Raw genomic sequence first — 15,187 nt, 5'->3', positions numbered from 1 at the left:
CCCTCAACTTAAGTTAGAGATAGCCGAATTCCATAAGATGCTTAAATGGGTCTAAAGATTCAGGCTATCTCTCCCTAAAGGAAAGGAACGACTAAAGATGTTACCGTCCACCAGATAGTATTTTTAATAAGTTGAACTAGACTGTAACCTTCCGGATATTATGAGGGTCCGGAATACCCCCCAGAATTCTGCACCTCATTACAAGAGTATACAGAATTTGTGTGTTCGCAAATCTATACAGAATTACTCTGAGACAATTCTAAAAATATATAGTTTAATTTAAGAGCCGACATTCAGTTAACATCTGTTGAATCAGTCGCAACATTAACAATTCAAAATACAATTAGCTTACATTTCTGAGATCCTTATTCTCAAATCTTTACTTTCGTTACATTTATTTCTCACTTATTTCTAAATCCAGAACATCCACCAAAATCAATCACTTTGATTTACCCGAGACTCAAAGTTAAAAACTTAGAGATGCCTCCGTAGAGTTGAGAAACATTTTGCCCGTTCAGCATGTTCTTATTTTTATACCCTTTTGGCAGTGGTTTCTTCTTTGATGTTCTCTGCTGATGTCAGCTAATTGTCTTTATTGATACCTCTTTTGAATGCTTTCTATTCTTACTATCAATTCAACTATTGCATGAATAATTATTTCTCTACTTTTAGGTGTTAAAAAAACCATCATAAAAACAATGACAGCAATGGTTTCTGTTTAATGCCATTCTTATCAAAGATTCTTCATTCAATTCTTAATATTGGCTTTACTGGTTCTTAGCAGCCATTTTGACTCTCATTCTCCAAGTTCAATACAAACACAATGCAATTGCTTGGTGTCTCTATTGAAGTCATATCTTCAAAGCCTTCTTTTTGGTATTATATTTATAATATGTAAATCAAAACCACTTTAACTGTGTGTTTACTTGTTTTCTAGCTATCTCAATTGGTTGCATATTTAATCTTATGGTTCCTGTTTTCCAAGTTTAACATAAAACTATTTGACCAGATGTTTCTTTTACTTGATGTCACGTTTTCAAAGGCACGTGCCTCTTTCAATGTTTGTGTTTCTGTTTTACGTGTTAGCTCTTCACACTTTAAACTGGGTCTTTTCATTGTGTTCATTGCAAACCGTCGACCTTTTGGAAGCACCAATGGTTTGCTTCAATCTTTCATTGTTTTAGAATATTTAACTAATTCCCATTTCAAAGCTTGTTTACAACTTTGTTATCAACTGATTCTTTCTCAGAAGCCGGTATTTCTGTTTACAGCCTGTGTCTGCTGAGACGTGTGTCTTTTAAACCCAGTATGTTCTGTAATAATATTAGAAATCTGTTCATGGTATCGTGTATTTCTCTGAATCAAGGCTATTCCTTCACACTCGCATTTATCCACATTTTACTGCATCTGCCCAATCACCCAACCCAGGATAGTGCTTTATGTGGGCCAGCCAGATCTGGCGATGAATGGCTAAACCAGTTGTCCACAATATACGTTCAAGTCTGCGTCCCTTGGACTTAAGTTGGTGGAGATGAGGGTCGAACCAGGGGGAATGATGGGGTGAGAGAGAGCAATGGTTTTAATAGGGACTAGGGCATCAAAGGTGGAGGTGAGGGTCGAACCAGGGGGAATGATGGGGTGAGAGAGAGCAATGGTTTTAATAGGGACTAGGGCATCAAAGGTGGAGGTGAGGGTCGAACCAGGGGGAATGATGGGGTGAGAGAGAGCAATGGTTTTAACAGGGACTAGGGCATCAAAGGTGGAGGTGAGGGTGTGGTTGAGCAGATCGGTAGCTGCAGAAATGTTCAGGTGAATGGAGGGCCAAAGGCTAGGCAGTTGGAATTTTGAAAGTGAATTGGGAGAGAATATTTTCCAGGGGCGGAAACAGAAGGAAGGAGGTTTGGGAAGGAGTGTTTGGGTGGAGAGTGATACAAGGAAGTGACCAGAGATGGCCTTATCTGTGATTGACACGATGGGAGTAGCAAGGACACGCGAGATGGCGAGGTCAAGGGGGTGGTTGTGAATATGGGTAGGGTAGTTTATATGGAGGGAGAGATTAAGGGAGGATGAAACGTTGAAGCACCGACTATCCTTGAGGAAACATGTGTGATTGGCAATTGTGGCAAGTTGTGTCAAAGAGATTGAAGGAGCCGCACCGCTACCGGCCCTGGGCGGGGTGAAGGAGCGCCACCGCTACCGGCCCCAGGCGGGGTGAAGTCCCACCGCTACCGGCCCCGGGCGGGGTGGAGGAGCCCCACCGCTACCGGCCCCGGGCGGGGTGAAGGAGCGCCACCGCTACCGGCCCCGGGCGGGGTGAAGTCCCACCACTACCGGCCCCGGGCGGGGTGAAGAAGTCCCACCACTACCGGCCCCGGGCGGGGTGAAGGAGCCCCACCGCTAATGGCCCCGGGCGGGGTGAAGAAGTCCCACCGCTACCGGCCCCGGGCGGGGTGAAGGAGCCCCACCGCGACCGGCCCCGGGCGGGATGAAGTCCCACCGCTACCGGCCCCGGGCGAGGTGAAGAAGTCCCACCGCTACCGGCCCCGGGCGGGGTGAAGGAGCCCCACCGCGACCGGCCCCGGGCGGGGTGAAGAAGCCCCACCGCTACCGGCCCCGGGCGGGGTGAAGAAGCCCCACCGCTACCGGCCCCGGGCGGGATGAAGAAGCCCCACCGCTACCGGCCCCGGGCGGGGTGAAGGAGCCCCACCGCTACCGGCCCCGGGCGGGGTGAAGGAGCCCCACCGCGACCGGCCCCGGGCGGGATGAAGTCCCACCGCTACCGGCCCCGGGCGAGGTGAAGAAGTCCCACCGCTACCGGCCCCGGGCGGGGTGAAGGAGCCCCACCGCGACCGGCCCCGGGCGGGGTGAAGTCCCACCGCTACCGGCCCCGGGCGGGGTGAAGAAGTCCCACCGCTACCGGCCCCGGGCGGGGTGAAGAAGTCCCACCGCTACCGGCCCCGGGTGGGGTGAAGGAGCCCCACCGCTACCGGCCCCGGGCGAGGTGAAGAAGTCCCACCGCTACCGGCCCCGGGCGGGGTGAAGGAGCCCCACCGCTACCGGCCCTGGGCGGGGTGAAGAAGTCCCACCGCTACCGGCTCAGGGTGGGTGAAGGAGCCCCACCGTTACCGGCCCCAGGCGGGGTGAAGGAGCCCCACCGCTACCGGCCCCGGGCGGGGTGAAGAAGCCCCACTGCTACCGGCCCTGGGCGGGGTGAAGAAGTCCCACCGCTACCGGCCCCGGGCGGGGTGAAGAAGCCCCACCGCTACCGGCCCCGGGCGGGGTGAAGAAGCCCCACCGCTACCGGCCCCGGGCGGGATGAAGAAGCCCCACCGCTACCGGCCCCGGGCGGGGTGAAGGAGCCCCACCGCTACCGGCCCCGGGCGGGGTGAAGTCCCACCCCGGGTGGGGTGAAGAAGTCCCACCGCTACCGGCCCCGGGCGGGGTGAAGTCCCACCCCGGGTGGGGTGAAGAAGTCCCACCGCTACCGGCCCCAGGTGGGGTGAAGAAGTCCCACCGCTACCGGCCCCAGGCGGGGTGAAGGAGCAGTGATATCATCAATTGGAAATGGTCACACAATGGGAGCAGTGATGTCATCACTTGGAATGGTCACACAATGGGAGCAGTGATGTCATCACTTGGAATGGTCACACAATGACAGCAGTGACGTCATCACTTGGAATGTTCACACAAGGAGCAGTGAGGTCATCACTTGGAATGGTCACACAATGGGAACAGTGACATCATCACTTGGAAAGGTCACACAATGGGAGCAGTGACATCATCACTTGGAATGGTCACACAATGGGAGCAGTGACATCATCACTTGGAATGGTCACACAATGGGAGCAGTGAGGTCATCACTTGGAATGGTCACACAATGGGAGCAGTGAGGTCATCACTTGGAATGGTCACACAATGGGAGCAGTGAGGTCATCACTTGGAATGGTCACACAATGGGAGCAGTGACATCATCACTTGGAATGGTCACACAATGGGAGCAGTGAGGTCATCACTTGGACTGTTCACACAATGGGAGCAGTGAGGTCATCACTTGGAATGGTCACACAATGGGAGCAGTGAGGTCATCACTTGGAATGGTCACACAATGGGAGCAGTGAGGTCATCACTTGGAATGGTCACATAATGGGAGCAGTGAGGTCATCACTTGGAATGATCACACAATGGGAGCAGTGAGGTCATCACTTGGAATGGTCACACAATGGGAGCAGTGAGGTCATCACTTGGAATGGTCACACAATGGGAGCAGTGAGGTCATCACTTGGAATGGTCACACAATGGGAGCAGTGACGTCATCACTTGGAATGGTCATCACTTGGAATGGTCACACAATGGGAGCAGTGAGGTCATCACTTGGAATAGTCACACAATGGGAGCAGTGACATCATCACTTGGAATGGTCACACAATGGGAGCAGTGAGGTCATCACTTGGAATGGTCACACAATGGGAGCAGTGAGGTCATCACTTGGAATGGTCACACAATGGGAGCAGTAACATCATCACTTGGAATGGTCACACAATGGGAGCAGTGAGGTCATCACTTGGAATGGTCACACAATGGGAGCAGTGAGGTCATCACTTGGAATGGTCACACAATGGGAGCAGTGAGGACATCACTTGGAATGGTCACACAATGGGAGCAGTGAGGTCATCACTTGGACTGTTCACACAATGGGAGCAGTGACATCATCACTTGGAATGGTCACACAATGGGAGCAGTGAGGTCATCCTTGGAATGTTCACACAATGGGAGCAGTGAGGTCATCACTTAGACTGGTCACACAATGGGAGCAGTGAGGTCATCACTTGGAATGGTCACACAATGGGAGCAGTGAGGTCATCACTTGGAATGGTCACACAATGGGAGCAGTGAAGTCATCACTTGGAATGGTCACACAATGGGAGCAGTGAGGTCATCACTTGGACTGTTCACACAATGGGAGCAGTGAGGTCATCACTTGGACTGTTCACACAATGGGAGCAGTGAGGTCATCACTTGGACTGTTCACACTTCCACACTCAGTCCGCGTCTTGTTCCCCGCAGTAACTCCAGCTGTTTTTCTCCGGATGAACTGAACTGATTCCACCCCAGCCTGAAACAGATTAAAGATTAAACAGGAAATAAACAGATTGAACAACAGTGTAAATAACCGCGAGACAGGGGTTAATATTTCAATAATAATTACAGACAAATATTACCCAAAACAGTGACTGAATCCCACTGATATTTTATTTATTACATTAAACATTAACACAAACACTCACCTGATGTACTCCAGACTCCTGCAGGTCAGTATGAGGCGGCGGATAGCGGGGACAGATCGGTCTGTGAAGGAGTTTCCTCCCAGGTCCAGATCCCTCAGTGAGCGCATTGTACTGAGAGCGGAGGCGAGATCCTCGACACAAGAATCTGTGAGACCGACAGACCATAGCCTGGGGATGAGAGAGAGAAATAACAGGAATCAGAGTCAATCCCCAGAGTTTATTAATAACACTATTACTGATACTAATAATAATGTTCAGTGTCAGACATCCAGTTATTATAAACACAATCTCACACAGTCTGGTACTTACCCCAGTGTCTGTATTTTACAGTCCGGGTTCCTCAGAGCCACAGACAGTAGTTTCACTCCTGAATCTCCCAGTTTATTATTACTCAGGTTCAGATCCGTCAGTGAGCGGTTTGTACTGAGAGCGGAGGCGAGATCCTCGGCACAAGAATCTGTGAGACTGTTAGCCTCCAGCCTGGGGATCAGAGAGAGAAATAACAGGAATCAGAGTCAATCCCCAGAGTTTATTAATAACACTATTACTGATACTAATAATAATGTTCAGTGTCAGACATCCAGTTATTATAAACACTATCTCACACAGTCTGGTACTTACCCCAGTGTCTGTATTTTACAGTCCGGGTTCCTCAGAGCCACAGACAGTAGTTTCACTCCTGAATCTCCCAGTTCATTATTACCCAGGTTCAGATCCGTCAGTGAGCGGTTTGTACTGAGAGCGGAGGCGAGATCCTCAGTACAAGAATCTGTGAGACTGTTAGCATCCAGCCTGGGGATCAGAGAGAGAAATAACAGGAATCAGAGTCAATCCCCAGAGTTTATTAATAACACTATTACTGATACTAATAATAATGTTCAGTGTCAGACATCCAGTTATTATAAACACAATCTCAGAGTCTGGTACTTACCCCAGTGTCTGTAATTTACAGTCCGGGTTCCTCAGAGCCACAGACACTAGTTTCATTCCTGAATCTCCCAATTGAATGCCATTCAGCCTAAAAACAGAGAGAGAGAAACAAACTGAATCAAAGTCCGGATCTGATATACTTTTCTCTCTGGGATATTACAACAATCACTGAAAGTACTTCAGGAAATTAATCACCCGGTTTTCCCCATCGGCGACGGTCGGGTGGGGTCCGGTGGAGGGTCGGGCGGGGGCGGGGTCCGGTGGAGGGTCGGGCGGGGGTCGGTGGAGGGTCGGGCGGGGGTCGGTGGAGGGTCGGGCGGGGGCTGGGGTCGGTGGAGGGTCGGGCGGGGGTCAGGGTCGGTGGAGAGTTGGTGGCGGGTCGGGTGGGGTCGGTGTTGGGTGCGGCCGGGGTCGGGGAGGGTCAGGCGGGGCCGGGGTCGGCAGAGGGTCGGGCGGGGCCGGGGCCGGGAGAGGGTCGGTGCGAGGGTCGGGCGGGGCTGGGAGAGGGTCGGGCGGGGCCGGGGTCGGGAGAGGGTCGGGGGCGGCGGTTGGGCGGGGGCAGCCGGAGGGTTGGGCGGGGCCGGGCCGGGTTTGGCGGAGGGTTGGGCGGGGCCGGGGTTGGCGGAGGGTCGGGCGGGGCCGGGGACGGCGGAGGGTCGGGCCGGGGTCGGGTCGGGTCGGGTGTGTCCGGGGTCGGGGACGGCGGGGGGGTCGGGTGTGTCCGGGGTCGGGTGTCGCGGCCTCGCTCTGGGGAATTGGGGGAAGCGGGTTTGATGACACACATTGACTTTGCCCATTGTGCTCTGTGTTCTACAGTATTGAGGTTCTACAAACACTGACATCAGCACAGAGGAGCTCGGCTGCACCCAGGCTCTCCCAGAACTCCCTCTAGATGATTATGGAGGGAGCCACAGCCCGCAGGGAGGTTCTCGTCTCTTCCAAGGGGCGGAAGAGACCAACACAGCCTGGGTGCACATTGCACCGTGGGGCTCAAGAAGGGATGTCATCGGGAGGACCAGCCTGCAGTGACACAAACCTTTCAATGATCTCAGTAGATCACAAAACGTTACTGCAAAGCCTCACTTAACCTCATCAGGCTGTGCTCTCATCACATCCCCATCACTCTGCCTTCCCCACCCTACTCCTGAACATCCTTACTCTCACCAACTTACCCTGCACCTCCACCCATCTCTCTCTATATTATCACATCCCCATCACTCTGCCTTCCCCACCCTACTCCTGAACATCCTTACTCTCACCAACTTACCCTGCACCTCCACCCATCTCTCTCTATATTATCACATCCCCATCACTCTGCCTTCCCCACCCTACTCCTGAACATCCTTACTCTCACCAACTTACCCTGCACCTCCACCCATCTCTCTCTATATTATCACATCCCCATCACTCTGCCTTCCCCACCCTACTCCTGAACATCCTTACTCTCACCAACTTACCCTGCACCTCCACCCATCTCTCTCTATATTATCACATCCCCATCACTCTGCCTTCCCCACCCTACTCCTGAACATCCTTACTCTCACCAACTTACCCTGCACCTCCACCCATCTCTCTCTATATTATCACATCCCCATCACTCTGCCTTCCCCACCCTACTCCTGAACATCCTTACTCTCACCCACTTACCCTGCACCTCCACCCATCTCTCTCTATATCACATCCCCATCACTCTGCCTTCCCCACCCTACTCCTGAACATCCTTACTCTCACCAACTTACCCTGCACCTCCACCCATCTCTCTCTATATTATCACATCCCCATCACTCTGCCTTCCCCACCCTACTCCTGAACATCCTTACTCTCACCAACTTACCCTGCACCTCCACCCATCTCTCTCTATATTATCACATCCCCATCACTCTGCCTTCCCCACCCTACTCCTGATCATCCTTACTCTCACCAACTTACCCTGCACCTCCACCCATCTCTCTCTATATTATCACATCCCCATCACTCTGCCTTCCCCACCCTACTCCTGATCATCCTTACTCTCACCAACTTACCCTGCACCTCCACCCATCTCTCTCTATATTATCACATCCCCATCACTCTGCCTTCCCCACCCTACTCCTGAACATCCTTACTCTCACCAACTTACCCTGCACCTCCACCCATCTCTCTCTATATTATCACATCCCCATCACTCTGCCTTCCCCACCCTACTCCTGAACATCCTTACTCTCACCAACTTACCCTGCACCTCCACCCATCTCTCTCTATATTATCACATCCCCATCACTCTGCCTTCCCCACCCTACTCCTGAACATCCTTACTCTCACCAACTTACCCTGCACCTCCACCCATCTCTCTCTATATTATCACATCCCCATCACTCTGCCTTCCCCACCCTACTCCTGAACATCCTTACTCTCACCAACTTACCCTGCACCTCCACCCATCTCTCTCTGTATTATCACATCCCCATCACTCTGCCTTCCCCACCCTACTCCTGAACATCCTTACTCTCACCAACTTACCCTGTACCTCCACCCATCTCTCTCTATATTATCACATCCCCATCACTCTGCCTTCCCCACCCTACTCCTGAACATCCTTACTCTCACCAACTTACCCTGCACCTCCACCCATCTCTCTCTATATTATCACATCCCCATCACTCTGCCTTCCCCACCCTACTCCTGAACATCCTTACTCTCACCAACTTACCCTGCACCTCCACCCATCTCTCTCTATATTATCACATCCCCATCACTCTGCCTTCCCCACCCTACTCCTGAACATCCTTACTCTCACCAACTTACCCTGCACCTCCACCCATCTCTCTCTATATTATCACATCCCCATCACTCTGCCTTCCCCACCCTACTCCTGAACATCCTTACTCTCACCAACTTACCTTGTACCTCCACCCATCTCTCTCTATATTATCACATCCCCATCACTCTGCCTTCCCCACCCTACTCCTGAACATCCTTACTCTCACCAACTTACCCTGCACCTCCACCCATCTCTCTCTATATTATCACATCCCCATCACTCTGCCTTCCCCACCCTACTCCTGAACATCCTTACTCTCACCAACTTACCCTGCACCTCCACCCATCTCTCTCTATATTATCACATCCCCATCACTCTGCCTTCCCCACCCTACTCCTGAACATCCTTACTCTCACCAACTTACCCTGCACCTCCACCCATCTCTCTCTATATTATCACATCCCCATCACTCTGCCTTCCCCACCCTACTCCTGAACATCCTTACTCTCACCAACTTACCTTGTACCTCCACCCATCTCTCTCTATATTATCACATCCCCATCACTCTGCCTTCCCCACCCTACTCCTGAACATCCTTACTCTCACCAACTTACCCTGCACCTCCACCCATCTCTCTCTATATTATCACATCCCCATCACTCTGCCTTCCCCACCCTACTCCTGAACATCCTTACTCTCACCAACTTACCCTGCACCTCCACCCATCTCTCTCTATATTATCACATCCCCATCACTCTGCCTTCCCCACCCTACTCCTGAACATCCTTACTCTCACCAACTTACCCAGCACCTCCACCCATCTCTCTCTATATTATCACATCCCCATCACTCTGCCTTCCCCACCCTACTCCTGAACATCCTTACTCTCACCAACTTACCCTGCACCTCCACCCATCTCTCGCTATATTATCACATCCCCATCACTCTGCCTTCCCCACCCTACTCCTGAACATCCTTACTCTCACCAACTTACCCTGCACCTCCACCCATCTCTCTCTATATTATCACATCCCCATCACTCTGCCTTCCCCACCCTACTCCTGAACATCCTTACTCTCACCAACTTACCCTGCACCTCCACCCATCTCCCTCTATATTATCACATCCCCATCACTCTGCCTTCCCCACCCTACTCCTGATCATCCATACTCTCACCCACTTACCCTGCACCTCCCCCATCTCTCTCTATATTATCACATCCCCATCACTCTGCCTTCCCCACCCTACTCCTGAACATCCTTACTCTCACCAACTTACCCTGCACCTCCACCCATCTCTCTCTATATCACATCCCCATCACTCTGCCTTCCCCACCCTACTCCTGAACATCCTTACTCTCACCAACTTACCCTGCACCTCCACCCATCTCTCTCTATATTATCACATCCCCATCACTCTGCCTTCCCCACCCTACTCCTGAACATCCTTACTCTCACCAACTTACCCTGCACCTCCACCCATCTCTCTCTATATTATCACATCCCCATCACTCTGCCTTCCCCACCCTACTCCTGAACATCCTTACTCTCACCAACTTACCCTGCACCTCCCCCCATCTCTCTCTATATTATCACATCCCCATCACTCTGCCTTCCCCACCCTACTCCTGAACATCCTTACTCTCACCAACTTACCCTGCACCTCCACCCATCTCTCTCTATATTATCACATCCCCATCACTCTGCCTTCCCCACCCTACTCCTGAACATCCTTACTCTCACCAACTTACCCTGCACCTCCACCCATCTCCCTCTATATTATCACATCCCCATCACTCTGCCTTCCCCACCCTACTCCTGATCATCCTTACTCTCACCAACTTACCCTGCACCTCCACCCATCTCTCTCTATATTATCACATCCCCATCACTCTGCCTTCCCCACCCTACTCCTGAACATCCTTACTCTCACCAACTTACCCTGCACCTCCACCCATCTCCCTCTATATTATCACATCCCCATCACTCTGCCTTCCCCACCCTACTCCTGAACATCCTTACTCTCACCCACTTACCCTGCACCTCCACCCATCTCTCTCTATATCACATCCCCATCACTCTGCCTTCCCCACCCTACTCCTGAACATCCTTACTCTCACCAACTTACCCTGCACCTCCACCCATCTCTCTCTATATTATCACATCCCCATCACTCTGCCTTCCCCACCCTACTCCTGAACATCCTTACTCTCACCAACTTACCCTGCACCTCCACCCATCTCTCTCTATATTATCACATCCCCATCACTCTGCCTTCCCCACCCTACTCCTGAACATCCTTACTCTCACCAACTTACCCTGCACCTCCCCCCATCTCTCTCTATATTATCACATCCCCATCACTCTGCCTTCCCCACCCTACTCCTGAACATGCTTACTCTCACCAACTTACCCTGCACCTCCCCCATCTCTCTCTATATTATCACATCCCCATCACTCTGCCTTCCCCACCCTACTCCTGAACATCCTTACTCTCACCAACTTACCCTGCACCTCCACCCATCTCTCTCTATATTATCACATCCCCATCACTCTGCCTTCCCCACCCTACTCCTGAACATCCTTACTCTCACCAACTTACCCTGCACCTCCACCCATCTCTCTCTATATTATCACATCCCCATCTCACGAGCCACCCCTCACACTCACCCTCATCCTAGTCCAATCATACCAACTAACACACAAGGATAGGCAATTGTGTGTTTTAGCCAATGTTCATGTGAAGTTTCTGTTAATGTGGTGTCAAACATTGAAATCTTTATTTTCAACACTTTCCGTTCTTCGAAAGATTTGTGTCCATGTTTGGAAGTGGCTTAGTGAGTTGCAGTGAATGGTGAGACATAACGGTAGCCCCCGCAATGCTGATGAGTGTGACAGGAATGGTTTGGGCATTGTCGGGATGCTTTGTGTTGTTGGTGTGGGCTGGTGTTAACCTGGCACATCATGTGTCATCCAGGGCGAGCAGCACCAAGTGAAGAAATTCTGGCCATGGTGAGGCCATCTCTGGTGACCCGGTCAGCAATGTGGCCGGGTGTTGATGCCCTCTGTGCGGTGCAGCATCAGGAGTTGTGAAGAAGGTTGGTGTTGCTGTTGGTGCTGCTGGTGTCCCTGGTGCTGCTGGTGTTGGGGCTGATCGTGGTGAGACTCTGAGGCCCAAGGTGAGACAGTATAAACCAGACCCATGCTGGTGTAATAGATGGCAGGTGAACTTGAGATGTCAGAAGCAATCTGTTAATGGTGAGAGAGGTTGTTCCAATGAGGTGACACTGGATAGAGAGTTTGCTCCAAACACTTGCAACCTGCATAAAGCTCAATCTGTCTTCCAAATGCAGTAAGCAACAGCTTCTGAGCTTGGAAAGTGAACAGCTGTGAGATGGGAGCTTTTATAGCACATTTCCAGCTGTCAAGTAATGAAATGATTCCATGGCCTTTCAACTCCCGCCCTGGTTACCTGACGTGATCCCCGAGCAGCGTGGACCACAGGAACATAGGGTCTGATGAAAGGGAGGAACTGAAAGAAATCAGTATTTGTAGGGAAATGGTGTTAGGGAAATTGATGGGATTGAAGGCCGATAAATCCCCAGGGCCTGATAATCTACATCCTAGGGTACTTAAGGAAGTGGCCCCAGAAATAGTAGATGCATTGCTGATCATCTGCCAACATTTGATGGAATCTGGAACAGTACCCATGGATTGGAGGGTAGCTAATGTTACCCCACTGTTCAAAAAAGGTGGTAGAGAGAAAACAGGGAATTACAGACCGGTAAGCCTGACATCGGTAGTGAGGAAAATGCTGGAGTCCATTATAAAAGATGTAATAGCAGAGCACTTGGAAAATAGTGACAGGATCGGACAAAGTCAACATGGATTTACAAAAGGTAAATCGTGCTTGAATAATCTACTGGAATTTTTTGAGGATGTAACTAGTAAAATAGATAAGGGAGAACCAGTGGATGTGGTGTATTTGGACTTTCAGAAGGCTTTCGATAAGGTCCCACATAAGAGATTAGCGTATAAAGTTAAGGCACATGGGATTGGGGGGCAAGGTATTGACTTGGATAGAGAACTGGTTGGTAGATAGAAAGCAAAGAGTTGGAATAAACGGGTCTTTTTCCGAGTGGCAGGCAGTGATTAGTGGGGTACCGCAGGGATCGGTCCTTGGACCCCAGCTATTCACAATATATATTAATGATCTAGACAAGGGAACTAGATGTAATATCTCCAAATTTGCAGGTGAAACAAAGCATGGGTGGGCGTGTGTGTTGTGAGGAGGATGCCGAGAAACTACAGGATGATTTGGACAGGTTGGGTGATTGGGCAGAAGCATGGCAGATGCAATACAACGTGGATAAATGTGAGGTTATCCACTTTGGTGTCAAAAACAGGAAGGCAGATTATTATCTGAATGGCAATAGATTGGGAGAAGGGGAAGTGCAATGAGACCTGGGTGTCCTTGTGCACCAGTCGCTGAAGGTAAGCATGCAGGTACAGCAGGCGGTTAAGGCGGCAAATGGTATGTTGGCCTTCGTAGCGAGAGGGTTTGAGTACAGGAACAAGGAGGTCTTGCTGCAGTTGTACAGGGCCTTGGTGAGGCCGCACCTTGAGTATTGTGTGCAGTTTTGGTCGCCTTATCTGAGGAAGGATTTTCTTGCCATGGAAGGAGTGCAGCGAAGATTCACCAGGCTGATACCTGGGATGGCAGGAATGACGTATGAAGAGAGATTGGGTCGATTGGGCTTGTACTCGCTGGAGTTTAGAAGAATGAGAGGGGATCTCATTGAAACTTATAAAATTCTAACCGGACTAGACAGACTAGATGCAGGAAGGATGTTCCCGATGGCGGGGGAGTCCAGAACCAGGGGTCACAGTCTAAAGGATAAGGGGTAGACCTTTTAGGACAGAAATGAGGAGGAATTTCTTCACCCAGAGAGTGGTGAACCTGTGGAATTCTCCACCACAGAGGGCAGCAGAGGCCAATAAACGGTGGCATAGTGGTTAGCACTGTTGCCTCACAGCGCCAGGGACCCGGGTTCGAATCCGGCCTCGGGCGACTGTCTGTGTGGAGTTTGCACATTCTCCCCGTGTTTGCGTGGGTTTCCTCCGGGTGCTCCGGTTTCCTCCCACAGTCCAAAGATGCGCGAGTTAGGTTGATTGGCTATGATAAATTGACCCTTAGTGTTAGGGGGATTAAATACGTGGGGTTACAGGGATAGGGTGGGATATGTGTTGGTGTAGGGATTACGGGGATCGGGTGGGATATGTGTCGGTGCAGGCTCGATGGGCCGAAATGGCCTCTATCTGCACTGTGGGGTTTCTGTGATTTCTGTGATATTCAAGGAGGAGTTGGATATATTTCTTAAGGCTAAAGGGATCAAGGGGTATGGGGAGAAAGCAGGGACCGGGTACTGAATTTGGATGATCAGCCATGATCGCATTGAATGGCGGAGCAGGCTCGAGGGGCCGATTGGCCTACTCCTGCTCCTATCTTCCATGTTTCTATGTAAACTCTGAAGGCGAGCTGAAAATAGTTGTTACTGTAATCCTCTGTTAACAAGGTTATAATGACCTGAATTGCCTCCCCCGCCGCAACGTGTCGGGTCTGCTCTGCTCTGACAGACCTGACATTTGGGAAAGGCACGTGGTGGCGGGTTGACAGCGAGGTCCCGACCCACTGGGGAAAAATCCATTTTCCCACCCGACCCGCCACTGATCGCGCCCGCTGACCCCTGCGAAATTCCCCCCTCACTGGGAATGTATCTCACTCTGTCCAACTGCCCATATATTCAGGGACTGTCCGTTAATGTATTTATTAAATAAAGTGCTGTCTGTGTGGAGCCTTTAAATGTCCCTCAGTCCGGTCTCATTCCCTGATGATGAGAATTACCCTCCTGGAGCTCAGTGACCGGCCTCGTCATGTTTGGAGAAACTTGTCTCAGTTCTGCTGCTCCTTAAATCCCGGATTTTATGGGAATCGGTCGAATTTCCCAGAATTAAATGATAAAGCGGTGATTCCCTGTGCTTTCTACTCTGTGCATTATATTAATCTGTACAATAACTCTGGGTGAGTTATATTGTGAAACGCTCACTGCTGCTGTAAAATCCGCCCCCCAGGATTTTATATAACAAGGAGAATTTATTCTGAAATAAAAACAGGAAATGCTGGAAATACCCAGCAGGTCAGGCAGCATCTAGAGAGAGAGAAACAGAGTTAA

The 15,187-nt window shown here is 51.0% G+C and overlaps 1 protein-coding gene across 1 annotated transcript in view; it reads right to left on the bottom strand.

Moving 5' to 3' along the window:
- Positions 1-257: 257 nt before the first annotated feature.
- The window catches only part of LOC147083074 (NACHT, LRR and PYD domains-containing protein 3-like), a 137,019-nt gene continuing 122,089 nt past the window's right edge, over positions 258-15,187 (bottom strand). The window contains exons 7-11 of the mRNA XM_085980282.1: positions 6,217-6,303; positions 5,907-6,077; positions 5,595-5,765; positions 5,286-5,453; positions 258-5,113 (exon numbers count right to left, since the gene is read on the bottom strand). Coding sequence (XP_085836408.1) covers positions 5,026-5,113; positions 5,286-5,453; positions 5,595-5,765; positions 5,907-6,077; positions 6,217-6,303 — 685 coding nt within the window. The 3' untranslated portion in view covers positions 258-5,025. The remainder of the gene's footprint in view (positions 5,114-5,285; positions 5,454-5,594; positions 5,766-5,906; positions 6,078-6,216; positions 6,304-15,187) is intronic.

This window comes from Somniosus microcephalus, unplaced genomic scaffold, assembly GCF_052327205.1.
Source record: "Somniosus microcephalus isolate GS21.2 unplaced genomic scaffold, FLI_Smic_1.0 scaffold98, whole genome shotgun sequence".
NCBI lineage: Eukaryota > Metazoa > Chordata > Chondrichthyes > Squaliformes > Somniosidae > Somniosus > Somniosus microcephalus.
This window is presented reverse-complemented; position numbering and strand designations above follow the sequence as displayed.